General features: G+C 44.4%; 2 protein-coding genes across 6 annotated transcripts in view; one reads left to right on the top strand and one right to left on the bottom strand.

The window, feature by feature from the left end:
- Window positions 1-26,734, bottom strand: part of LOC127030720 (uncharacterized) — a 549,169-nt gene that overhangs the window by 492,176 nt on the left and 30,259 nt on the right. The window lies entirely within an intron of this gene.
- The window catches only part of PTPRT (protein tyrosine phosphatase receptor type T), a 778,873-nt gene that overhangs the window by 736,834 nt on the left and 15,305 nt on the right, over window positions 1-26,734 (top strand). For all 5 annotated transcript variants that reach the window (XM_050917254.1, XM_050917256.1, XM_050917255.1 and 2 more), the window contains 9 exons: window positions 3,034-3,110; window positions 5,041-5,077; window positions 6,428-6,525; window positions 8,222-8,338; window positions 10,520-10,674; window positions 14,476-14,611; window positions 16,263-16,412; window positions 19,842-20,015; window positions 25,708-25,839. In XM_050917254.1, coding sequence (XP_050773211.1) covers window positions 3,034-3,110; window positions 5,041-5,077; window positions 6,428-6,525; window positions 8,222-8,338; window positions 10,520-10,674; window positions 14,476-14,611; window positions 16,263-16,412; window positions 19,842-20,015; window positions 25,708-25,839 — 1,076 coding nt within the window. The remainder of the gene's footprint in view (window positions 1-3,033; window positions 3,111-5,040; window positions 5,078-6,427; window positions 6,526-8,221; window positions 8,339-10,519; window positions 10,675-14,475; window positions 14,612-16,262; window positions 16,413-19,841; window positions 20,016-25,707; window positions 25,840-26,734) is intronic.

Genomic DNA, 26,734 nt, shown 5'->3' with positions numbered 1-26,734 from the left:
CACCACCTTCTTAGACATCTTTTTAGGATAGTCCCTTAGAGGTTCAATTTGTGATTCTTTATAGCTGGGTGGGAACATTTGTTGTTTCTTTTCAATTACATTGTTGCAATAAACTAGACATTCTTAAGGCTCTGATCTCCTTGTGACATCACTATAGAGGAATGTTGTCTTTTTCCCCCCTTATGTCTAAGATCATTTTAATTTCTGTCCCATATAATTCTCACTAGCTTGGCTCCATACCTTGCAAGCAATTCTCTGCAGTAAATTTTGTGTGTTGCCTCCATACATGCAATATAATCTGCTCTCTGGCTATCTTTGTAAATTACTCTTAGCATAAATTCTTTTGTCTGTATAACCATTTGGTTAAGAAAAATTCCCAATGTACTGGTTTAAGTACAGCTAACTTTCCAAGGGCTTGGCTACACTTTCGAGTTACAGCACTATAAAGCAGCCCCAGGTGTCCTCGCTCACTCCACGTCCACACTGGCAAGGCACGTAGAGCACTCTGACTCTGCAGCTACAGCGCTGCCAGTACTCCACCTCAGCGAGTGGAATAACGTTTGCTGCACCCCTGCTGGAGCACCGCAGTGCCAGTGTGAACAAGATGTTGCGTTACTGCACTGTGATCAGCCTCCAGAAACATCCCATAATCCCCTTAAGTCAAGTGGTCACTCTTGTCATTGCTGTGAAATCAGTTGCAGGAATGCAGAAATGCCCTTTCAAACCTCCTTTTCAGAGCTGCTTATCAGCTCTGAGAAAAGCAAACATTTACTGTTTGCTTTAAGTGAGTGAGAGAGAAGCGGGGGGAGGGTGGAAGGGGAGTCTGAACTTACAAGACAGCATGCTGACACTCTCAGCAGCCCAAAAACCCACTCTCTCTCCCCTCACACAAATACTCCCTGTCACATTCTCTCCCCCCGCCCCATTTGAAAGGCATGTTGCAGTCACCTGCATGCTGGGATTGCTACCCATAATGCACTGACCCAATGCCGCTGCAAGTGCTGCAAATGTGGCCAAGCCAGTGCACTTGAAGCTGTCAGTGTGGACAGACTGCAGTGCTTTCCCTACTGCACTCTGTGATGGCAGGTTTAACACGCAGCTCTCTACATCTGCAAGTGTAGCCATGCCCTAAAACTGGGAGCAAGGGGTGCGCCTGCAGAAATACACATGTACTCACTACAGCCACAAAACCCATATCTGTGAACCCAAATCACATAACAAAACTCCTGTCTGCCTGACCTGCATAACCATTTTGAGCACAATTGTGCGGTGTTGTGACCATCACAGTGTGCCTATATTTGCAGGTTCATCCATTGCGTTTGGGTTAAAACACCTGACCCATAAAGTCAAGAGACTATTGGGATTTGTACCTCTCCCATAAGAAATTAATTGCAATACACGTCCATATGCATCTGGGCCCTGGTTTCCAGGACTGATGCACATAAATCTGCCCGTTTATCACCTGAGCCTGTTTCCATTAAAGTCAGTGGCAAAGCATCTCTTGTCTTCAGTGGTGTAGGATCAGGCCTCTAGTTTGCATGTGATTATGTGTTTAATCATGATGATAGTGTTCAAATGACGGGTTAGATATCTGGGGCCAAATTTTCATAAGAGCCCCTAAATTTTTGGTGCCTTAGTCCGTGAGAGCTGATTTGTAGATAGCTAGTTCATAGGAATTAAAGTGAATGGAATCTCTGGATCCTCAGCACCTTTTAAAAAAATCAGACCTAAGGGGTCTAGTGTTGAGCACTCAAAACAGAAGCTATTTTTCAGCAGTTGATCCTTACTTAGGCGTTTCTGTACATAATAACATAGAAGCACTGGAGATGCCAGACCAGATCAGATCAGTGGTACAGCTAGCCCAGTATCTTGTCTCTGACAGCAGCCAGCACCAGTTGCTCCAGAGAAAGGTGCAAGAATCCTCAAGTGCAAAATTCGGGAATAATCCGCCCATGGAGAAGTTTGTTCGTAACTTCAGGCAGAGATTGGTTTATGCTTTTTTGCCCTATCTAAAGTAACTGAATACTGCTAAGCTCTTGGCCTCAGTATGGTCTTATTGCAATGAGATATATAGGTTCATTGTGCTGTGTACATTCCCGTGTAAACAGAATGTTCCTTGGTATCAGTTTTAAATTTTGTATTCTTCAGTTCTATTGAAAACTGAAAAATTTGTTTTTTGAAACAGACAAGGTCAGTAAGGTAATAACTTTTATTGGATCAACTTCTCTTGGTAGAAGGGATAAGCTTTAAAGCTTCACAGAGCTCTTCTCTATATGATGAAAGAGGAAAATAGGAGTGACTGTTCTACCATCTTTATATTCAGTATTTTACATACCTCTGTTGTGACCTCATTTATTTTTCTCTTCTGTAACAATCCTAATCTCAACTCTCACCTCAGTTTCCATAGTCCTGTCAATCCTTGGCCCCCCTCTGAGCAGACCAGGAAAGCTACTGTTTAGTTCTAAGCGTAGTGTTGGCTTTTGTGATCTGGACACTTCCCTAAAAGGATGAAGGCTGAAATCCAGAAAATGAAGAATGTTCATGTTGTGTGTCAAGTATCAGAGGGGTAACCGTATTAGTCTGGATCTGTAAAAGCAGCAAAGAGTCCTGTGGCACCTCATAGACTAACAGACGTATTGGAGCATGAGCTTTCGTGGGTGAATACCCACTTCGTCGGATGCAATGTAGTGCATGTCATGTATAAATCTCGTAACAGATTATATTAACTTCAGTGAATAATGAATGCCTACTATAAATAAAAGGTAACCCCAGGATGTAGAGGTAACACCTTAAATACCAAAAGGAAGTCATAGACAAATTTATGGATAGCACCATGATGGTCTTGATACAGCTGTATGTGTTCAATCAGCCAGTTACAAAAAGCAGCAAGTGGAAAGCTCCGTTACAGTATATCTGCCCACTTGTGTTTTCCACTTCCCTAGGACAGCCATATTCTTCTCCATTTAACCACACATGAAACACTAAGCACTTTTATTTATCTTTAACTTTACTGTTTTTCTTTTCATCTTTCAGATGATCATTCAAGAGTGAGACTGCAGCTGTTGGATGGAGACCCTCACTCAGACTACATAAACGCCAACTACATAGATGTAAGGGCCGTGGACGTACCTTGTGTGACGGAGAACCATATCATCATATCTGCTTGTGGGCTTGGTACTTCTTAGGCTAGCGCTACACTAAGAGCTGGGGGGAGTTTCACATCTTGAGACGACATACTGACCCTAGCTCTTATTGAGCTAGTGGGCTAAAAAGACAATGAAGCCATGTCAGTGTGAGCAGCGGGATGGGCTAACTGCCTTGAGCACACACCTGCGGTCTCTTACAGGCGTGTACTTGGGGCAGCTAGCCCCTCACATCACTCGCACTGCCATGAGTATGTTCTATTTTTAGTGCACCAACTTGATGAGAGCTAGTGGGGATATGTCCGCTTGGGCTGGGGCTCATAGCTCTCAGCTCCAAGTGTAGAAGTACCCTTAGAGAGAGATTCACTGCAAATGTGATAGGGCTGATAAAGTTTATCCCCGCTCTGTGCTGTGTTGGGGAGGGTGGTCTGTCTCTCTCTCTCTCTCTCTCTCTTAGAGCCACCTACTTGCACGAGATTTCTCAGTTTGATAGTTACACACACACACCAGTGGAATATATGTACTGTGGATGCAGAAATCAATATCACCCCTCTCACAATAACATTAATATAGACCTGTGGCTTCTTGATTGTTTACATGGTTGCAGCATGGGAGGCATATACGTGTACTGGTATTTTTTTAAGCAGTAGGAAATATCTTTTTAAACATAGTGTGACAAAGTTCCTCCTCTACCTTGGTGGGTCCTGTGCTTATTGGCGGATTTGCTCACCTCAGTGATCTTCCCCTCTGGTGGAACCCACAGTCTGGGTCAACTCCTCCTGTGTCTGATCAGGAGTTGGGAGGTTTGGGGGGAACCCGGGCCTGCCCTCTACTCCAGGTTCCAGCCCAGGGCCCTGTGGATTGCAGCTGTCTATAGTGCCTCCTGTAACAGCTGCATGACAGCTACAACTCCCTGGGCTACTTCCCCATGGCCTCCTCCAAACATCTTCATTATCCTCACCACAGGACCTTCCTCTTGGTGTCTGATATGCTTGTCCTCCTCAATCCTCAGCAGCACACCCTCTCACTCTCAGCTCCTTACACCTCTTGCTCCTGGCTCCTCACACCCAAAACTCCCTGACTGACTGAGAGACTTTTAACTAGTTCCAGCCAGCCCTTGATTGGCTTCAGATGGCCCAATCAATGTAGCTATCTCCACTGCCGTCTAGAAAGATCTTAATTGGCCCCAGGTGTCTTGATTAACCTGGAGCAACTGCTATTTGGTTACCATGGTACTAGGGATTTGGTTAGCCTGGGGCTAAGGTATCTGTTCCTTACTACTTTACTGTAGCCATCTGGCCTTGCCCCATCACAGTAGCCACCCTCCCAGACACACACGCTGTGGTCAAAGGAACACATATTTTCTTGTGTGCATCTCTTAATCCTTAATAACATTTTTTGAAGAGATCCCTCAATGGAGGAAACTGAAAATATACTTAATCACTGATGATTGAGTCCATTCTGTAGAGGCAGGTGTGTGCATTTCAGACCAGAAGGCACAGGTTTTTGCTTGTTAATTTCTAATATAAGTAATGAAGCAGGTTTCCCAGAGTGCCTCTGGTTTAGCTGCAGGACTTGCTGTTTCTTTGAGAAAATGTGAAAAATGCCTCATTCTTGTTTTCTCTCTGGTACCATCAAATCCATGCTATGAAAACTGCAAACATTTCATGGTAGTTGAATTATTAAAGAGGACTAAAGCAGTTCCTGCCATTTGTAATTCCTCAAAGGGACCCTATGTCTCATGTAGGGTTTCTATATACCCATTAGTGCTAGTGCCTCATTCACAGAACAGCTGATTCTACCCGGAAGAAGTAAAATGCATACCTGTTTGCTCAATCTGACGTATGATTTTTATGGACCTTCCTGATTTGTTTTCCCTTCTCTTATATTTTCCCAGGGATACCACCGGCCTCGTCACTATATTGCAACTCAAGGTAAGTGACAGTCTCCTGCATCTAACTATTTCTTTCAAGACAATGATATGTTAAGCTGATCCAAGAGCCAATCTCAGAGTAAATCTCCTGTGTGTTAATACCTGTAAACTTAGAGTGGTATTCATGCACAGAAAATAAAATCAGGCATATTCCAGTCCACTGCTTGTGAGGATATTTGAAACATACTCAAATGCACAACCGGAGCTAGATTAACACAAAGAACATCTAAACCTATGTGTAGTAGTAAAGTCAATAATGAGTAATTTGTCCAGGAAGAATGAGGTCAGAGTAAGTTGTGCACTGGAATGTGATTGAGGAATTGGTTGTGTATTAAGGTGGGTCAGAATTGAAAGGGAGTTCGTTATGGAGCTGAGGAATCGGAGAATGTGTTTAATTATGATGTTTGCATGGTCAGGCCTGTGGGAGGAGGTTGGTGTGTTTATGACTATATCCATAACTGGTGTCTTCCTGGATTTGCAGTGGACTGAATTGATAGAAAATGTAATTGAGCAGCCTCACCTGTAAATTGGTGAAGATTTTTGTGGGGGATTTTCCCACCACTTGAACATACTAGCAACATGAAGATTCATGTTGTTAGCTATCAACATTGATATCTATTTCTCCATGCTTCCCCTCGATACATCCCAGATGTCCCTACTGCCCTCCCACTCCCTTGTACATCATTACCAGCCACACCCCTTTGCCAGGACCCCTTCTCTCACCACCGGTTATGCTCACTCCCCCCTACTGTGCACCTATGCCACCCCTTGAACTGGTGTGATCCCAGGCCCCTTCCATGTCTATGCAATGATAGATTTTAATGTGTAAAAGCAGACTAGAGATAGGTGTAGGGAGTGCAGCTTTACAGGGAATCTGGAGGGTGGGGCATAGGGACAGTGAGGGTAGACAGAGGATTGGGGTAGGAAACAGGCTTTCACCTGCAATGTATGGGAGAAGGGAGAAGCAAGCTCAGAGAAGCTCCGATCTAATAAACCCACTGTGGTAACTTAACTCCAGAGCCACAGGGGCACATCCATAATGTATTGGATTGATCATATGTATCTATTTGTGTACTGTATATCTCTCTAGTACTTACGATGCATCCATCACCACAGTTTCTGCAGTCCTGGATCCTTAAAATCTCACCCACCCTGCTGGAAAGAGTATCTGTTTTATTAAAGAAGTCAATATTGTTCAGTTGATGTCACTTCGAAGAGCAAGGAAATACCCTGTAAGAAGGGTGGGATTTAACATGAACAGGGCTGTAAGCAAAGAACAGCTGAAATGGATTGCTGACGTTAAATATACCCTTTTAAGATGTCCTTTTTTTTCTCTCTTCTCCTGCCTCAGGTCCTATGCAAGAGACGGTTAAGGATTTCTGGAGAATGATTTGGCAGGAGAATTCTGCAAGTGTTGTCATGGTCACCAACCTGGTGGAAGTTGGCAGGGTAAGGAGCCTATATTCCCAGTGCTCTCCACCACTTCCTCACCAGATGCAGCCAAAATAGCAGCAGATGTAGTAACGTTTTACTGTTCTAAGTATCTTGTAAATATCTCTCACTAACTGCATTTGAAGAACAAGAGACTAGATTAAGCTACTCAGGTTTCTTCTTTAAAACTGTACTGTAATTTTCTTATTTCCTCGCTGCTTCCCCTGATCTCTGATAAGAACCTTTCTCCATCGTGTTTTTGCTTCCTTTAGATGGAAATACATTGGTCCAGATCCTCAGCTGATATAAATCAGTTTAACTCTTGAAGTCAGTGGAGTTAGAACAATTTGTACCAGCTGAGAAACTGACCCTTTTACTGCAGAAACAAAGTAGAGTTCTGTGTAATGTACGTGACTTATTCTTTATCTGCAAAGTTCACATGAGCAAGAATATGGGAGGTTTCTTTAATCTGGTCTCAGTGACTGTTGAAGGATCACTGTATCAATGGCGAATAGCAGAGGTGCTAGGTTCTGAAGGTTCGGACTTTTTCCCCACTCAGGGGCCATGTACAAAGAGAATGGCAGAAACAAGGACCAGGCGTATAAAGAGTCAAGATAGGAGAACTTATCATGGCAACTCTAGGCTTTTAAAGATAACCAAGACGCTAGCAGCTCCAGGGAATGGGTTTGGAAGGTGCCAAGTAGCTGGGTCAGTCAGATAGGCCTAATTGTTTCTGAGGATCCTAGCAAGCCTAACTAAGGCTAAGGTTTACTCTTCCTCAGCAATTCAAAGGGAATATTCCCTATTCAAATTGCATGGCCTTGAAATGTCTTTTCCTTCTCCTTTTCTTAACTCCTTACAATGTCTTCTATCCCACAGTTCCCATCTCTTTCATTCCACCCTTGTCTCCTACCCTGCTCCCCTATGTTCCCTACTTCTCAGCTCCTCTAGCCTCAATGTCCAGGTCTCTCTCCCCACCCCTCTTTTCAATAATTTTACTTGTTTGAGGTTTTAGAAATCCTTCCTTCAGAAAATTTATTTGGGCCACAATGTTGAAAGCATTATCTCCATATCCCACTTCCTCTGGATGCTGGTTCCTTGCATGCTGAAGTAATCTCTTCAGAAATGCCAATTACTACATGGGAAGCTCCTTTCTAGAAACTGCTCATTTACTGACACTGAGGGGCAGACGGCTGACAAAGGAGGGGTTGACCAGATTGAGGCTACCACTGGCATGAGGGTGGTATTTGAGCTGTTAATTTCTCTGCTGTACTGCTGGTGCTTTGTGATTAGAACACACAACAGATGTAGCCACCTGAGTCAGAGCAGCTGCTGTTAGACTTGTTCAGTGTTTCTGTTTCAAGTAGCCACCAGGTTACTGAAGCGCGTTGGTACCGATGGGCAAAACTCAAAAGGTTGGGTCCTGTTTCTGATGAGTACTCAGATATTTGGATGCTGCTCTGAATTGGTCAAAACAATTGTGTCTGCAAAACTGGACTGCGAAATTTGTGAGAACGGACTCACTTACAGTATGTCAGTGCTCCAGATTTCAGTCCCGGTCACAATGTTAGAAATAATTACAAATGTAAAAACATTTTTATGCAGTTAAGTGAACTTCTTTGAATGTTTATTAAAGATCCAGTTTTTGGATTGGACTTGAATTACACAATGCATTATGCCATCCATCCCTACAGTCTATTTTTTCTTCTTGTAGGTGAAATGTGTTAGATACTGGCCAGATGACACAGAGATCTACGGAGATATTAAAGTCACATTAATTGAGACAGAGCCATTGGCAGAGTACGTCATACGTACATTTACTGTACAAAAGGTAAGGAAGTCCCCAGTCAATTTTACTTCAGACATAACATCCCACTTGGGATTTGAAGCATGGTTCCACACAGACATAACCAGGAAGCTTGTAGGTATGGGAGTGTCAAATTTTGACTTGTTTTCTACCTTACTAATCTGATGTGTATGAAGCATCTTCCAAGTTCATATCAGCAATTAGATGGAAGCAAAAATAACTATGGATACAAGTCATAACACTCAAATGTCTAAGTGCATCTATGACTCCAGTAGGTAGATGTTTACATGCCATGAACAGTGACTATAGTTATTCACACTGGCAAATTGCGGGGGTGGGGAGCACCAGTAAAATTAGATCCCAGGCAGGTGTCCTTTTTAAAAACAAATGAAAATAATGATCAGTGCCTAACTATATGTATTTTCAAAAAATCTGCAGTTTAGTGGAAGGTTTTGTTAAGCGGGGGAGAGAGATAGCTCAGTGGTTTGAGCATTGGCCAGCTAAACCCAGGCTTACAAATTCAATCCTTGAGGAGGTCATCTAGGGATCTGGAGCAAAAATCTGGGGATTGGTCCTGCTTTGAGCAGGGGGTTGGACTAGATGACCTCCTAGGGTCCCTTCCAACCCTGATATTCTAAATTGGAAGGTTAAATAACAGACCATTGCAGGTCTTCCCAAATCATACCTCACACACTTGCTAAGTGATTTTAAAGCTTTGTAAGAAAACTACACCATTCATTAAACCTCACATCACAGCTACACTGGAATCTGTTCCAGTTTCTAATGTCCTGATTTCATATTTTATTGAACCACTGAGCTGTTTGGCAAGAAATAACCAAAGGCAGGTCTGACAGATCAAAGGGCTTGGTAATGGAATATGGAACCCTGCACTCTCTGTGCCACAGACCAAAATGTCAGTGACAAAATGGTGTAACTAAGTGGAAGCTCTTTGGCAGCCTGTGTGTGGAATAAACTGGTGGTGTTGGTCCAATTCCTATGGAACAAGTACCTGTATCAGAACAGACAGTAGCTGATGCCCTTGTTGTTCGTAGTCTCACCAGAGGCCAAGGATGGGTATGGAAACAACATAACTACTCTCTCAGCACTAGATGCAGTCCCTCCTTCATAGGGTTGAAATGCATTGATGGGTGATTATAGAATCATAGACTTTAAGGTCAGAAGGGACCATTATAATCATCTTGTCTGACCGCCTGCACAATGCAGGCCACAGAATCTCACCCACCCACTCCTGTATCAAACCTGTGTCTGAGCCACTGAAATCCTCACATCATGGTTTAAGTACTTCAAGGTGCAGAGAATCTTCCAGCAAATGGCCTGTGCCCCGTGCTGCAGAGGAAGATGAAAACCCCCCAGGGCTTCTGCCAATATGCCCTGGAGGAAAATTCCTTCCCCACCCCAAATACGGCAATTAGCTATACTCTGAGCATGTGGGCAAGACTCACCAGCCAGACACCCAGGAAAGAATTCTCTGTAGTAACTCAGATCCCACCCCATCTAACATCCCATCACAAGCCATTGGGCACATTTACCGCTAGTAGTCAAAGATTAATTAATTGCCAAAATTAGGCTATTCCATTATACCATCCCCTCTATAAACTTATCAAGCTTAGTCTTGAAGCCAGATATGTCTTTTGCCCCCACTAATCCCCTTGGAAGGCTGTTCCAGAACTTCACTCCTCTTATGGTTAGAAAGCTTGCTCTTTTGCAGCCTGTGCCTTAACTGCTCTATGGCCTTCACGTTCCAGACCTGTCAGTCATTAGCACTACATTCATTTCATCAGAAAAAAATTAATAGAACAGACTGGAATCTAGAGTGGAAACGAGCTGGGAATTTGTACCACCAGTAGTCTCTCTTCGCAGGTGTGGTTGAGCGAAGGTGCGCTAGCACTGAAGTTACCCCTAACGTTACTGATCAGCTAATTTTAAATTTCATTTAAGACAGTACACTGTGAATGAGAGCTGGTAACCACTTTCATAATCCTCAGGCTTATGTAATACACTTCAGTTGCAGTGGAAGATGTAATCTCTTGATCTTTCACCTTGAAATCTCCAGAAGTGAGAAGTGGTATATGAAATGTAGTTTTATATAATTGTAGTTCAGCCCTCTGAATGGGTAAAGAATGCAGTGAAATATGATGATTGTGACATGAAGGAAGGAAAATAGATGTTGCATTGTCTCCTCAGAAAGGCTACCATGAGATCCGAGAGATTCGGCAGTTCCACTTTACTAGCTGGCCAGACCATGGGGTTCCTTGCTATGCCACAGGCCTCTTGGGCTTTGTTCGGCAGGTGAAGTTTCTCAATCCGCCTGAGACGGGGCCTATAGTTGTACACTGCAGGTATGTAATCTGTCTGTCTACTTCTCTGTCATCGCTCATTTCTCTCCCAGTCAGTTTTCTTACGTTTTTCCTGTTTCTTTCAACCTAGTGACCACCTAGCTACTTTTTGTGTGAACGGTATAGCTTGCCGGCTTTCGAGGTGAACTTGCGCACTGTGGAACAGGTTCTCCATTGTGCAGTGGCTGCTTTATGCTTCATTGCTGCTGTAAACTGGCTCTGGAGCTGGCATCATTGGACCAGGGAGGATCACTCCAATGCCCTGGTACTATAGGGCTCTTAGCCCAGTGCCCTTCATGCTGCTGGTGTAGCAGGGGAAGATGGTGCATGACTGGGATACCCATCCTTGGCTGCAATTTTCACCCTCCTGTGGCAACTGGCATAACTTAGAGCAGCATCAAGTGAGGGGCTCAGGGCGGGCAGAAGGGAACTTTCAACCACCTTTGCACATACACACATGCACCCCAGCTTCTACTTTGTGGTCTTCAGCCATTGCCAAGACTGGGTCCAGGATATCAGTCTTCCTGCTCCCCTGCCCAGTGGGAGATGCCAACTATTGTATATAATTTTTAGCCTTCGCTTAGCCCAGAGCCTGGGAGTTTAATTTCTTTCTGGAAATCTGCCATGTAGCTTCCTAAGAGCAACTTTGACCAAAGTGTACCAGGAACACCTGCTTGTTTAAGAAGAGGGAAGACTCGAACTATCGGATTACATGCTCACTAACTCTGAGCATTATTCCGGTTATTGTTATAATTACGACAAGTATTACAGTAGTCACTAGAGTCCCCAGCTGAGGCTGAGGTCCCCTTGACTGGAAGAGTGAACAAGATTAAATGTGTGAGACAGACAAAGGGCAGGGGTAACAGAGAGGTAATCTGAGTTGGGCAAGGTCATACAGCCAGTCAGTGGCAAAGCCAGAGCCCAGGTCTCCTGACTGACTCCTGTGTGCTATCCACTCACCCATGCTGCCTCTCAGGTACAGCTTCCTGCTGACAGACTTGACAGTCCTGCCCCTTCCCCAAGTTAGAAAATGGTTCCTGGTAAGTATTTGTATTGGGGAACCTAGTTAAGTCCTTGCAGCATAGGAACACTGTTTTTGTTCATTTGGGTCAGACTAGTGGGCCATCAAATCCAGTATGAGTCCAGTGCCAGATGCATTAGAGCAGGGGTGACCAACCTGAACCTGAGAAGTAGCCAGAATTTACCAATGTACATTACCAAAGAGCCACAGTAACACATCAGCAGCTCCCCTCCCCCTGCTCCCAGTGCTTTCTGCCCACTGGCAGCCCTGCCGATCAGCGCTTCCCCCTCCCTCCCCGCACCTCCTGATCAGCTGTTTCGTGGCATGCAGGAGGCGGTGTGCGGGGGGGGGGGGGAGCAAGGGCATGGCAGGCTCAGGGGAGGGGGCGGGAAGGGGTGGAGTGGGGGCAGGGCCTGTTTCAAAGCATTGGTTGAGCAGTGAGCCCCCCCTTCCACGGCACATTGGAAAGTTGGCCCCTGTAGCTCCAATCCCTGAGTCGGTTCCATTTACAAGGAGCCACATATTAACTTCTGAAGAGCCACATGTGGCTCCGGAGCCACAGGTTGGCCACCCCTGCATTACAGAGAGGCACCAGACCTCCAAAATTCACATAACCAGTTACATAATGTCTGACAGGGTGAAAAGTCCCTTTCTCAAGTGTGTGACGATGAGCTGATGTCTTGGTAGCCCCGCATAGTGAGGACAGCTGCAAGTGGTAGTCAAAAAATTATCCTTTTTTTTTTTATTTAAATTGAACTACATTTAATTTTGTATTTTCATTAATATATGCATATAATAGCACTGTGGGCTCCAACCACTGAACAAGAGTTGCCAATATCCCATTACAAGAAAGACATTACCAGAACGGAGAAATAGTATATAGCAGCTGTTTCCCCAGTGGTTCCACTCCAACAAAAGACACAAACATATCTGTTTATAGAAGAAGCATAGATGAAAAGCTAGCAGGTCAGAGAACACAATTGCTGTTCCACGCTTTCCCCTCCAAACCAAATCAATCATAAGCCAGTTACAACTGTTGTCCCATACCTCTTAGGGAGTGCATGTATGAGCCGAGGGGGAAGAGAGAATGAATTCCAAGATTACCCCAAAAAGGGAAATAAATTAATCCCTCTGCCTTTAGCAGACAGGCAGATTTATAATAAAATACAAATAAAACCTCAGGAGCTGGCAGGTAGCTCTTTTCCACAACTCTGGGTTTCTATCTGCTACTTCAGAGTTGTGACCCAGGCCTGGCCTTCGAAAGAGACTGGTCCTTATTCAGCAATGCTGAGAAAGAGGGGAGAGATTTTTCATCCTTCACATTTTAATGAATAAATGCCATTCACTCTCTGTTATTTATCTGCTTTTGAATTTTAATGACTACCTCTAAGTGGTAATTACCAAATTCTCCCTACCAATGCCTTGCTGGATAATATCACTGCTCGATATTTATGGACTGCCAGTGACCTCTAAATATAGAAATGTTATAACTATTTGTTAAAATTTTGAAAAGCGGAGAGATAGAGAGAAGAAATGCCACCTATTCATTAAAATTCTGCAAATGAAAAATATCTTTCCCCTGTTCCGCTCTTGATTAATCTGGCACATTAATTCATGTTCATTCATATCTCTCTGCTTTACAGCACCGTTTGGAGTTTCATACATCAAAAGTTTTCTTGGTTCTAGCTGAGTTTGCCCCTTCCCTCTAGGATAAAGGGGAGAGACTTCCTCCTCTCTTTATCTGTTACACTTAAACAACTCGGATGACTTCCCCAGTGGGAGAGGAGACTCATTGACAACACCATTCATATGAGATGTTTCAAGTCTCGCAAGCAGTGGGGTTTCTAAATTTAAGCACTTGAGTAACCCAAAGCTCCCTTCTCTACAGTCTCATAACCCCCGCCCCGGACTCTCCCCACCCCAGGCCAGTTCTCCATGTACCGAATGTAACTCCCACCAACTAAAATGGGAGAAGGATCTTGCAGGGCCTCCCTTCCAACATGTGCACCTAACTATGGCAGAAGCAGCAAAGAATCCTGTGGCACCTTATAGACTAACAGACGTTTTGGAGCATGAGCTTTCGTGGGTGAATACCCACTTCCTCAGATGCATGTAATGGAAATTTCCAGGGGCAGGTATATATATGCTAGCAAGCAAGCTAGAGATAATGAGGTCAGTTCAATCAGGGAGGATGAGGCCCTGTTCTAGCAGTTGAGGTGTGAAAACCAAGAGAGGAGAAACTGGTTCTGTAATTGGCAAGCCATTCACAGTTAGTCTATAAGGTGCCACAGGATTCTTTGCTGCTTTTACAGATCCAGACTAACACGGCTACCCCTCTGATACTTAACTATGGCAGAGCGCTCTTAAAAGTCACATGGGAAAACCTCTTCCAAAATATATTTTCTGAAGCTGCCTCTAATTACAAGAGTCTGAGTTTCCTCTCTGTCTCAGTTCACAACAGAGTCAGTTGTTCTGTAGCTCAGGTGCTTATGGAAGTATTGTTGAACAGGGCTAGAATATTGTTTTTCGTTGATCTTCCTACTAGTGTCTGAGAAATAGTTTTTCTTCTTACCCCTCTCTCTTTTTCCCTTTCCAAGAAAACCACCTAGCCTCACTCTCCTATGTCTCATGCTGTTTCAGCAACACAGAAGACCAGTCCTTCAGTGCAGAGGGGCAGCTAATGAAGGAAGACAACTGTGCCTGCAATACACAGATGTTTTTTCTCCTCTTGACAGCCCTTCCTCTTCATGGTCTATTGATCAGTGCTTCGTTCTTTTTTGCAGCGCTGGTGCTGGAAGGACAGGGTGCTTTATTGCCATTGACATCATGCTTGACATGGCGGAGAATGAAGGTGTCGTAGACATATTTAACTGTGTGCGAGAGCTACGATCCCAGAGGGTCAATTTGGTACAGACAGAGGTAGGTGCCAGCAGCTATTTTCTCTTGTTTTACAGCCTTCCTGTCAGCCTCTGCTCAGGAGGAGCCTATGAGTGAGTTAGGTCAGTGCCTGTTTCCACCACCAGCTTGTTATATGGAACTCGTTGTAGCTAAACTTGAATAGGCATGTATTAAATGCTCCCATGTACAGGCACATATTGAGTGTACTCAAGGCATGAGGATAAATCATGTATCCAGTTACTCATGTGTTGGTGCCTTGTTCAATTTTTGTCTTGCATTGTATCAAACTATCTCATGAGTCCTGGTGTGTACCAGGTTTCTACATATTGCAGCATGCATTGACCCATCAGAATCCCCATGTCTTATGTTCTTCTATTATACTGCACTTATCATCCTAATATCTGAATCCTTACGTAATGGTCATTTGATATCAATCAATTACACATAGCTAAACAAGTATGTGAAATATACCACAAAATACATTTCCCTAATAAATCCAAAGAATGAAAGAGTCTGATTCAGCAAGCTACCTAAGTACATGCGCATATTTGAAGCACTTACATGGACCCATTGACTTCAGTAGAACTAGTCACTTGATTGAAGTTGGATATGTACTTAATTACCCTGCTGAATCAGGACAATAGAGCATAGAAAAAAGGGGAACAATTATAATTCTGCTGGACTCCATTCCCAGGATATGGTCTCTGTAAAGAACATTCTGTTTATCCCGTGGAAAACCATGCATCTTTCAAATTACCAGTAATCAGAAGTCCATTACAGAAGAGAGAGATGGAACAGAGCTGTTCGTGCATCTTGTTGTTTTTACTGCAGTAGCACCACTAGACTATAATTGCTCCTAAACTATTTGTGGGGTACTGATTTTTTTTCGCTCCATTATGCCTCTGGGGTCCAGAGGCTTCACATTTTATGTTTAAATTTGAAAGGGGTTGTACAAGCTACATTTTTAATGGTGGGCAAAACAGGTTCACTCACAAAATGCTGCTGTGCTCGCAAAAACCTGTAACTGCACATCTTGTGACACATCTGCAAGCAGAATTTCCTAGTTTAAATCCACAAACTGCCCATTTACATGCACAAATGTAGAATTTTATGGGCATAATGAGTACACTTTGAATTTTGTCCTGCTTCAACATTTGTGCGGATGAGGCACTTTCTGCACAAATCTATGGCACAGGGAGCGGTATATGGATCTCTGTCTTTTGTTGCTCACTGGAAACATTGCTGCAGTAGTGTCATCTACTCCTGTCTCTCAGATTATAATAACTGAATTAAGGGATGCAGTCACCCATAAGGAGCAGAGAACTGGTTCTAACTGTAAGATCCAGGTTTTCTTTTTGCATGGTAAAATTATTTTATAAAAAGAACAATACTAACCAGGCCATCTTGGCAGAAGTTGCTCAGGACCAAGACCAGCCTCTCATCAGCAGTAGCACTCAGCAACTGGTGTAGGGAGCTCTTCAAGTTGTATCTTCCACAACATGCATCCATGTGTGCGCGCGCACACACACACACACATTTAAAAATCTGTAGTGAGCACATTTAAACAAAATCAGCACTGACAGTTCCATGTATTCAAGTTTACGGTGAAGTTTTGTGATGTTTGTTTAGAACTGGGTTAATTTGCAATATCTTGTCCCTGTGCTCTGTGCAGGAGCAGTATGTCTTTGTACATGATGCCATTCTAGAGGCATGTCTCTGTGGCAACACAGCAATTCCGGTTTGTGAGTTCCGATCCATATATTACAACATCAGCAGACTGGATCCACAGACAAATACCAGCCAGATAAAAGATGAATTTCAGGTAAGAGCATAGGCCCTTTTCATGTCTGCACCAATAGCAGCTGGTGTTTGGGATATGTGTTTTATCAATTGTTTTATCTTATTTCATGATTGCCAGTATCCCAAAAGCAGGTATAATATTCATTGCTAATATTGCACTTTGCTCCATTTGTGACCCAATCCTAATTTCAACAAATATTGTTGTTCTTACTTTCACTACATAGTTTATGTGAAAAAATGTCAGTTTATGGGTCATTTATTAACTGCTCACTTTGACTCTATGCTGTTCATTAGTGACTGTCCAAGTTGCATGGGAGTCTTTCTCCATCCTGATTGGATGACTGAAATTTCGTACAAAGGAGAATCACAAGCCAGGAGCAGTGCACTTTCCAGTGCAGATTTTCAGGTGGAGAATCATTTGTGCTAAAATGGAATAAACTTTGAGGCTGCACAAACATTTTCACAAATACCTGGTGGCTACTCAGCAACACTGACCCTACAAATAACGGTGGACTGAACATGCTGCTTTTAGTCCCTGGAATATTTGTCAATCACTTTTTGTGTTTTCAGCCAGCTCTAGTTCATGGGAAAGGCAAGTCTTTGAAAAGCTTTTTTGAAAGAAAAGAGGGAGGGAGGGACTTTGGCATTCATTAATTCAGAAGTTATCCTGACTAGCCATTAACAGCAAAGTACAGAACTCTCTACCTGCAGCAAAACTCCACTGCAGTGTAGTGTCTTGACCAGCGCCAACCTACAGTAATAATAGTCTGCACTTTTAAGTGATGGCTACTGTGGTACCAGATTGGAATTACCGATAGATGGTTTTCTTCCTTCCCAGCTCTGAACCCCCTATACACAAAGTGAGACCGTATTCTTTCTATTAATACATGGCATATATTTACCAAGATTTGGATACAGGGAAACTGTCATTTGAATCCCAATGACTGGCAATGCCATTAATGCATCTGATTTTCACAAGTGACCTGTGCTTTGTAAAGCATTTCTGGTTCTGGACACTTTACTTTTAAACAACGACACCACCGTTTGTGCTTATTTTGGCAGGATCCGAGTGAGACAGATTTGTGTCCTGCTCACTTGCTTTACAAGCTGTGGGAGGCTGGCAGCTCCTGTGGGAAGGGAATTCTTTAGTTTGCTTAAGAGCTTCCTTCTCCATCTATTTGTAGAAAGCTGTATTTACAGGACATCACTTATACACAGCATTCTTCTCGGCCCTAATTGTGCGCACTTAGTGAGGAACAGGGAGGGATGCAAAAAATATATATATAAGTAGCTGCCATCTTTATGAACCAGTTGAGGTAGCTATAGATTTTTATTTATTATTAATAATAATTTGTATTTCAATAGCACCCAGAGTTTTCTGGATGGAACCTCACTATCTGAGCACTGTATAAATATATCAAATCATCAGGCCCTGCCTCAAGTAGCTTTAATTGTCTGAATGGGAGTAAGATGCAATGTGGGGATGGGGGAGAGGGCTTGAATACAACGCGGGGGATAGCGGGGGAAGACCATACTAATAACAGGAATACAGGGTTGCAGATATCCTTAGCTGAGTTTACAGTTTGGAGGCTTAAACATATTTATTTGTTTATTGGACAAGTGGAAGAGATACTGATGAATTGCTAACAGGGCTCCTGCTGTGGCATTCATTACTCAGCTTACCAGCGGCAACCTGGCAGAGGTGTGTTTTCATAAGGGATTTGAGATTTCACATTGTTCTTTCTGCCACACCATCTAGAAATGGAAATCCATTGTGGACAGTTGTACAGGCCTGAGTGATCTTTTGAATTTAGGATAAATAGTAACGTTTCATGTAAGTTACTGATGGGATCACAGATTCAGACATCCCTGCATTTTCAGATGATTTGAAGTTCATGGTCCAGATCCTAAGTTTGCTGCAGTAATGTCCCATTGTGGGACAATCCCATCAATCCCATGTCTTCTGGGAGTTTGTCTGATAGTCATAAGGGGGTTTAACTGGGTGAGTATATCAGGCTAATTCAAGAAAAGGTTGTCTGTATGCAAGCAGGAAAAAGAACTGTAGCTTCAGATAGCCATCCACCTACCAACACTTAAGAAAATAGTGCAAAGGGCATCCACTTTGATGTTCTACCCTCAACCCCCTACTGAGCTCACGGGACTAGTTTGTCAGCAGAGGGGAAGGTTGTGAATACAGGTGAATAAAGACACTGTCTAGGTTTCAAAGGACATACTCCCTCCAGCAGGGTGAGAGACAGCTGAGAGGAAAAGACTGACCCCCAGACCCAGACATTAGGGGTGCCTGTGAACGAGACACCTGCTTAGGGTCTCTACCAGAGGATGACAAGACCCTAGCTAATATCCACATGCATGTAGACCTTTTGTTGCTTTAAAATCCTTGTTTGCTTATGTTACGCTTTATTCCTACTATTAAGATAAAACAATATTTTGATTTACAAAGCTGTCCGCTCATTATATTCACCACTGGTGACTGACTGCCGAGGCAAAGAACCACAGGTTCCAAACCCATTTGGACCTGCAGGGAAGACATGCAGGTTCTGAGCCTAGCTGGACCTGTTGGGTAAGCACCAACAAGATACCATAGCCCAAGATGACAGATACGTGTGAGAATCATGATTCCAGCCCCAGGGAAGGTAAAGGCACAAGGCCTGACACCAGTGGGGTACACTCAGGCAGTGGGTCAGAAGTACATCCAGCCCTGTAACCGTGACAGCACCTGTAATCTAAATGAGAGAACAGAAAATTTTCATTAAACCTTGTCTGATGTCTTAGAATTGGATAGTTAATTGTGAAGATGAACATCAGAAGGAGGAAGCTTGCCAAACACGCAGTGGAGCCAGTAGATGACAAAGACATTAAAAGGACACTCAAGGAAGACAAAGCCATTGCAGAGAATTCTTTGCATCAATCTTCACTGCAGGGGATGTTGGGGAGATACCCATGTCAGAACTAGTCTTTTTTGGGTGGAGGGACAAATCTGAAGTACTGCCCCAAATTGATGTGTCAGTGGAAGAGGTTTTAGAACAAATTGATCAGTTAAAAAGTAGTAGGTCACCAGGACCAAATGGTATTCACTCAAGGGTTCTGAAGGAACTCAAATGTGAAATTGCAAAGTCAAAGTCTGAGGTGGATCCAAGCTAAAAATCCTGGTTTTAGACACCTCTGAACTTTGGGGAAGTTTGGCTGTAGATCCAAGCTTAAATAGGTGACCCCAAACTCGCTCTGTAATGGGCCGTTCTAAAGTCCTGCATCCAAACAGCTCCATACTTGGGGAAGCTTCACATCTGGATCTCAGCTTTGTGGGTCTTTTTAGAACTGAAAGTAAAGGCTACAGAGTGTGTTGAGTATCTGTATTTGATGTTTAAAGGCCTCCTTTTTGGAAATAAACTCTAAGAGGCTTTGCCTATACCTCTCTCCCCTCCAATTACAGACCCTCAACATTGTGACGCCGCGTGTTCGACCAGAAGACTGCAGCATTGGCCTCTTACCCAGAAACCATGACAAAAATCGCTGCATGGATGTGCTGCCCTTGGACCGGTGCCTCCCTTTCCTTATCTCTGTAGATGGTGAATCGAGCAACTACATCAACGCTGCACTCATGGATGTAAGCACAACCTACAGGCACTGTTAGCAATGGCAGCAGTCTCAATTTGTGTCAGGTTTGTTAGGCCTCAGTTTGTTTCCATGCTTGTGAGAAATTAGTCAAACACAAGACATGCTTGTTTTTCGGGGCTCCTTTTGCTGCTATCTTGCAGCTAGAGCAGAGCCAGGCTGATTGCCCCATATTCACATAGGCGCCGACTCCATGGGTGCTCCAAGGCTGGGTGCTGAGCACCAACCAGCAGCCAGTTCCTCTCCTCCGCACCAGTGGTGACCTCACCAATCAACTCCTCCCTCCCACTACCTCCTACCCATTGCAATCAGCTGTTCTGCGGTGTGCAGGAGGTTCTGGCGGGGGGGGAGGAGTGGATATGGGATGTGCTTGGGGGAGGGGGTGGAACTGGGCGGGAAGAGGTGGGGGCTTGGGAGAAGGAGTGGGGTGGGAGGGACGAGGCAGAGAGGGGGTGGAGGCTTGAGGGAAAGCATGGGGTGGAGATGGGGCCTGGGGTGGAGCAGGGGGTTGAGCACCATCCAGGCCCGGAGGAAGCCAGTGCCTGTGTATGTTCATACACATGCAGGAATGCATCAGTGGTGCTCCAAGGATATTTTTGGTGTCTTAATGTTTCCTTTATTGGCAGAGATCTTTATTGACCAATAGGCCCATGGAAGAAAAGCCTGGGGTGCTATCATGAAGGGGCAGGCAGTTAGGTGAAGAAGCTGCATAGGAAACAGTATAAAATAAAAGTTACAATGTGCCAGGAGGCCAACAACCCTTTGATCTGAGCGTATAGAGTTAAGAGTATTGGCAGAGGAATCAGATGTGTGTGACATTTCAGAGCCTAAGGGCCTGTGTTAGGTTGTAGTGAACCTGTGTCTGGGGCTAGTTTCCCTCTTCCCCTCACTTTGTTTGCACAGTAGAATCTAGTTGGGCAGGTCACTTCTGTATTGTAAATAATAGTGATGGTTTCCATTTGCTAAGTTACCCCAAAAGAAAAGGACATTGCTATCAGAGTATTTGTAAATCTGACGCAAGGTGAAGAGTTACTAGTTCTTCCAACCAATATAGGGAGTTGGTTTGGGGGTTTGTTTTTGTTTTGGATAGTGATGTTCTTGTCTTTTAAGAGATTACATTTAGAATTTGGCAAATCTGCAGAACCACAACGGGTTTTTCTCTGGTTCTGCAGTTGTCTGATGTCAAAGGCCCCCCATGCCAGCATCTAAACCATAAGAACATCTTGCATTTCTGTGGCACCTTTTGTGCCAGTGCACTGTTTCATGAAAACAAATTGTTTCATCTGCCACTGAAATCAATCCATTCAGGTAATGTTTTTTTCCCTTTCTTTATTTACCACTTTACAGAGAGAGCAAGTCAGTGCTCTTGGGATAAACACAGCTGGAAACAACCAGAATCCCATATCACTAATGGGGGAGATGGACCTTTGGGTGGAATTCCTTCCTTTCTCCACTAGCCTATTGTTTGCAGTCTTGAACACATCATGGATCCTAGTGTCACTGTCTAGAGTGGTTCTGTCAGAATCCAAACAGCAAAAAAAGAAATGAAAAATCTTCTTGTTCACCAGTCTTTATTTCCTTCTTCCAGAATTCAAGCTGATGAGATGAGACTTTTTGCATGTAACCTCTTCAATTTACAGTCTTTGTATTGTGATGTCTCACAATGGCCCATTTAGTTGATAGCAAACTTTTTTTTTAAAGTTGTAGGGCAAAAAACTTAAATGTTACCGTATAGCATATGATAAAGATTATAGGTGAGATTAGCACAGGCAGCAATTTACAAACATTTCATAACGTCTAAATACATGATTATAAGTTCAATCCCCATCTTAACTGTACCAACACACAGGTGAAACAGACTGGTTTCCAGCAATGAATTTGTCAGTGCTCAGCTGAGGCCTAAAGCCTTGGCAAAAACTGGCAACTGGTTTGCCAGTGTCGCACCTAGAATAGCCAATCCATCTCATCTTCCCTTTATATGAGTCACTAGTTCTTTCCATGTGTTGTGAAGCCTGGCAGACTGCCTGCCTTGCTCTAAGGGGAAGGTCACATGATCTCAATGATGCTCATTTTTACTTCTCCCATCAGTCTTTATTATTTTTTTATGTTTTACTATTTTTCCTCTTATCTGAGTTTCAGCATGCTCTGTGTATTATCACAAGGTCACAGCAGCTTTCCTCCAATTGGAGGAGAAAAAAAATCCAATCGTTGGGGTAATGTTGAATGTTTATCATGGTAGAAGGGGTGATGTTATCCTTGGAATGGGTGGCTGATTGAGTTCTGGAGGCACAAACCTCCAACTTCTTTGACAATAAGTATCTATAAGACATGTCACCGTGTTTGAAAATGGACCCAAATCCAGTCTAGTACAGAAGCAGGGGACCAAGCCCAAGTCTCAAACTCAGACCTTTGAGAAGCTGTCACAGTCTTGTGGTTCAAGCAAAGGACTTGGAATCAATAGACCTTCGTCCTACTCCCTGCTCTGCCCCAGGCTTCCTGAATAACTACTCTATGTGCTTCAGCTTCCTCAAATGTGGTTTTTTGCGGGGTTTTTCCCCCCTGCTTTGCCACTCCGGCCATGCCGTTCCCCCCCCCGCCCGCCCGCTTTACCACTCAGGCTTCCCTGCAGGGGTTTTTTGTTTGTTTTTGTTCCCTGCTTTGCCGCTCTGGCTGCCCCCCGCCCACCTCTTTTTTTTTTTTTTTGCTTGAGGTGGCAAAAAAGCCAGAGCCAGCCCTGGCAGCAGCTTCCCCACTGTAGCACTTGGTGAAGACGCTGCCTATGCTGAGGGGAGACCTTCTCCCTTTGGCGTACGTACTCCGTCTCCCTGAGAGGCGGTAGGCAAAATCCTATAGTTTATGGGTTCAGCTGAGCACTGTCTGCTGCCCCCAAAGAGGAATAGTAGTTTGCATTTGTAATCTCCTTTCATCCTGTGATCTCAAAGTACTTAATGAACATCCATTAAGCCTTTCAACACTCTTCAGAGGGAGGGAAGTATTCTAACCATTTTACACGTGTTGAGGTCAAGTGACTCATACAAAAGTCACAGAACAGCATCAGGAAGAGCGCTCCAGAACCCAGTGCTCGGACCACTTCCCCACGTTCCATCCTTGAGAGGATGCTCTCAAATCTGAGGCCTGGTCTACACTACGCGTTTAAACTGAATTTAGCAGCATTAAACCGAATTAACCCTGCACCTGTTCACACAACGAAGCCCTTTATATCGATATAAAGGGCTCTTTAAACTGATTTCTGTACTCCTCCCTGACAAGGGAAGTAGCACTGAAATCGGTATAGCCATGTCGGATTAGGGTTAGTGTGGCCGCAATTCGATGGTATTGGCCTCTGGGCGGTATCCCACAGTGCACCATTGTGACCGCTCTGGAAAGCAGTCTGAATTTGGATGCACTGGCCAGGTAAACAGGAAAAGCCCTGTGAACTTTTGAATTTCATTTCCTGTTTGCCCAGCGTGGAGCTCTGATCAGCACAGGTGGCGATGCAGTCCCAAATCCAAAAAGAGCTCCAGCATGGACCGTACAGGAGATACTGGATCTGATCACTATATGGGGAGACAAATCTGTTCTATCAGATCTCCATTACAGAAGACAAAATGACAAAGCATTTGAAAAAATCTCCAGGCTATGATAGACAGAGGCCACAGCAGGGACTCAGCACAGTGCTGCGTGAGAAGCATGACGGAAAGCCAAAGAATCAAATGGATGCTCATGGAGGGAGGGAGGGAGGGAGGGAGGGGGTACTGAGGACTCCAGCTATCCCACAGTCCCCGCAGTCTCCAAAAAGCATTTGCATTCTTGGCTGAGCTCCCAATGCCTGAAGGGTCAAAAACATTTTCCCTGGTGTTTCAGGGTGTGTGTCATCAATTTACACCCTTTCTCTCCCCCCCCCGAAAGAAAAGGGAAAAAAATCGTTTCTCACCTTTTTTCAGTGTCACCCTATGTCTACTGCATGCCGCTGGTAGACGGGGTGCTGCAGCGCTGAACACCAGCATCCCCTTCCCGGTGGCAGAGGGTGCAAAATGACTGGTATCCATCGTCATCATCAGCCCATAAGTGCTCCTGGCTGGCCTCAGTGAGGTCGGCCGGGGGCGCCTGGGTAAAAATGGGAATGACTCCTGGTCATTCCCAGCAGATGATACAAAAGACTTGGTAACCTTCCTCATCATAGCAGCTGGAGGCTGAGCTCCGTCAGCCCCCCCCTTTCATGTCTAAAGAAAAGATTCTGTACTGCCTGGACTATCATAGCAGCTGGAGGCTGCCTCCCCCTCATTTTATCTCACTAAAAGTCAGTGTTTCTTATTCCTGCATTCTTTATTACTTCATCACACAAATGGGGGGACACTGCCACGGTAGCCCAGGAGGGTTGGGGAAGGAAGGAAGCAGTGGGTGGGGTTGTTGCAGGGGCACCCCCTAGAATGGCATGCAGCTAATCATTTCTGCGGGATCTCTGGGGCTCTGACACGGAGTGGCTGTGCTCTCTGGTTCTCTAGTAGACTTGCCCCATATTCTAGGCAGGACTGACTCTATTTTTAGACAGAACATAAAGAAGGGAATGACCCGGGGAGTCATTCCCATTTTTGTCCACGCGCCCCCGTCCAACCTCAGCGAGGCCAGCCAGGAGCACCCATGACAGAAGCAGACAGTACAAAAGGACTGATAACTGTCATCGCCAATTTCCAAATGCAAACGGTGCAAAATGACTGATAACCATCATCTCATCGCCAATTTACAATGGCAGACAGTGCAATAGGGATGGTAATCGTCTCTGCTACCTTGCAAAGGCAAATGAATGCTGCTGTGTAGCACTGCAGTACCGCCTCTGTCAGCAGCATCCAGTACACATATGGTGAGAGTGACAAAAGGCAAAACAGGCTCCACAGTTGCCATGCTATGGCGTCTGCCAGGGCAGTCCAGGTGAAAAAGAGCGCGAAATGATTGTCTGCCATTGCTTTCACGGAGGAAGGATTGAGTGACGAGATTTACCCAGAATCACCCACGACACTGTTTTTGCCCCATCATGCATTGGGATCTCAACCCAGAATTCCAATGGGCAGAGGAGACTGCGGGAACTATGGGATAGCCATAGGGTAGCTACCCGCAGTGCAACGCTCCGGAAATTGACGCTAGCCTCGGTACATGGACGCACACCGCCAAATTAATGTGCTTAGTGTGGCCGCGTGCACTCGACTTGATACAATCTGTTTTAAAAAACCGTTTTATGTAAAATCGGAATAATCCCATAGTGTAGACATACCTGAATATGCCAACTCTTCAGTTTTCTGCTCCCAGGAAACAAAATCAGAGTGAGGGAGAGCACCCTGACTGGTCTTTAGCAGCTAGTGGCACGAAAAGAAGAAACATTCTGCTTCCAGCAGTTATTGGTCTTCATTTTAATTAATATTATTGTTATTTGCTTACCCCCAAAACATAAATAATTTATTTACATAATTCCTGTTCTTGTGCCACTTCTCTAATGAAATGTGTTTGTTGGGAGCAGTAGGATCCTATTATGAGGTCTTCATTCATTGCACAATGATAACAAGGAAGAGGGGGTGTGATCTGTATAATCTGATTAAATGGCTCAGATTGCATAGCCTTAGCCTTCTAGGTTTAATAATCATCTGAATAAAAGTGGATTGATTTTGTAACTAATCTTATTCTTTTGTTAGAGCCACAAGCAACCCGCTGCCTTTATTGTTACCCAGCACCCTTTACCCAACACCGTACCAGATTTCTGGAGGCTGGTGTTTGATTACAACTGCTCCTCCATAGTGATGCTGAACGAGATGGATGCTGCACAGGTAGGTGGATTTCTAATAGCTCTGTCAAGCAGCCTTATTCACAGATCAAAGGAGCTTCAGGTGTCCCCAGTTGCTATTCAAGAGAGGCAGAAAAGTTGTGAGGCAAAAGGGAAGGTGCATAGAAATGGAGAAACAACTGTAAGTACAATCCAGAGTGAATCTTCACTCGAAACCAGGAGTGCCAGAATGGGCGGGGGGGCAGGAAAGGGGGCAGGAGGCCATGCCCCCCCCCCCACTTTTTAAAGTCAGAGGGTACTTTTTATGGGCTAAGGAAGAGCAATGAGGGGGCGGAGAGGAGCAAGCGGGGGCAGGGTCTTTGGGGGAAGAGGCGACATGGGAGCAGGGCCTCAGGGGCAGTGGGGAGGGGGCCTCAGAGGCAGCATGGCACTAGGGGGCAGGGCCACGGTTCAGGTGCCTGTGGGCCCCTCCCCACACTTTTAGGGTGCTTCCACCACTCCTGCCAAAACTCAAGCTAAACTCTGTGGTTCAGAAGAGCCTAGTTCAATACTTTTACACATTGTTCTTCATCTTCGCCCATTGCTTTCCGCCTGCGACCAGACCTGTAAATGCTAAAACACTGTCAACGAGCCTGATCTTGTGGTATTGCCAGGTGACTGGAAGTAGGATGTATGTGAAATCATATGACAGATCCTTTTTTCTTGAGATCCCCAGTCCAGTTTTGCAGAGTTGGGAAGTTTGGATAATTTGCATGAGATTGTGGAGAAGCACCTGATGTTTTGGATGCTTTAATCAAAGTGAAATACCAAAGCTCTTGAATGATCACTTATTATGAGAAGCTGATTTACAGTGAGCAAAAAGGGAGGAGAGAGGTGGATACTTACTGCACAACTGATTTTTTCTCCTTTTTATATAAATTGTTTATTTGGTTGGCAGA

The sequence above is a fragment of the Gopherus flavomarginatus genome, chromosome 11 (assembly GCF_025201925.1).
Source record: "Gopherus flavomarginatus isolate rGopFla2 chromosome 11, rGopFla2.mat.asm, whole genome shotgun sequence".
NCBI classification, from domain to species: Eukaryota; Metazoa; Chordata; order Testudines; family Testudinidae; genus Gopherus; species Gopherus flavomarginatus.
This window is presented reverse-complemented; position numbering and strand designations above follow the sequence as displayed.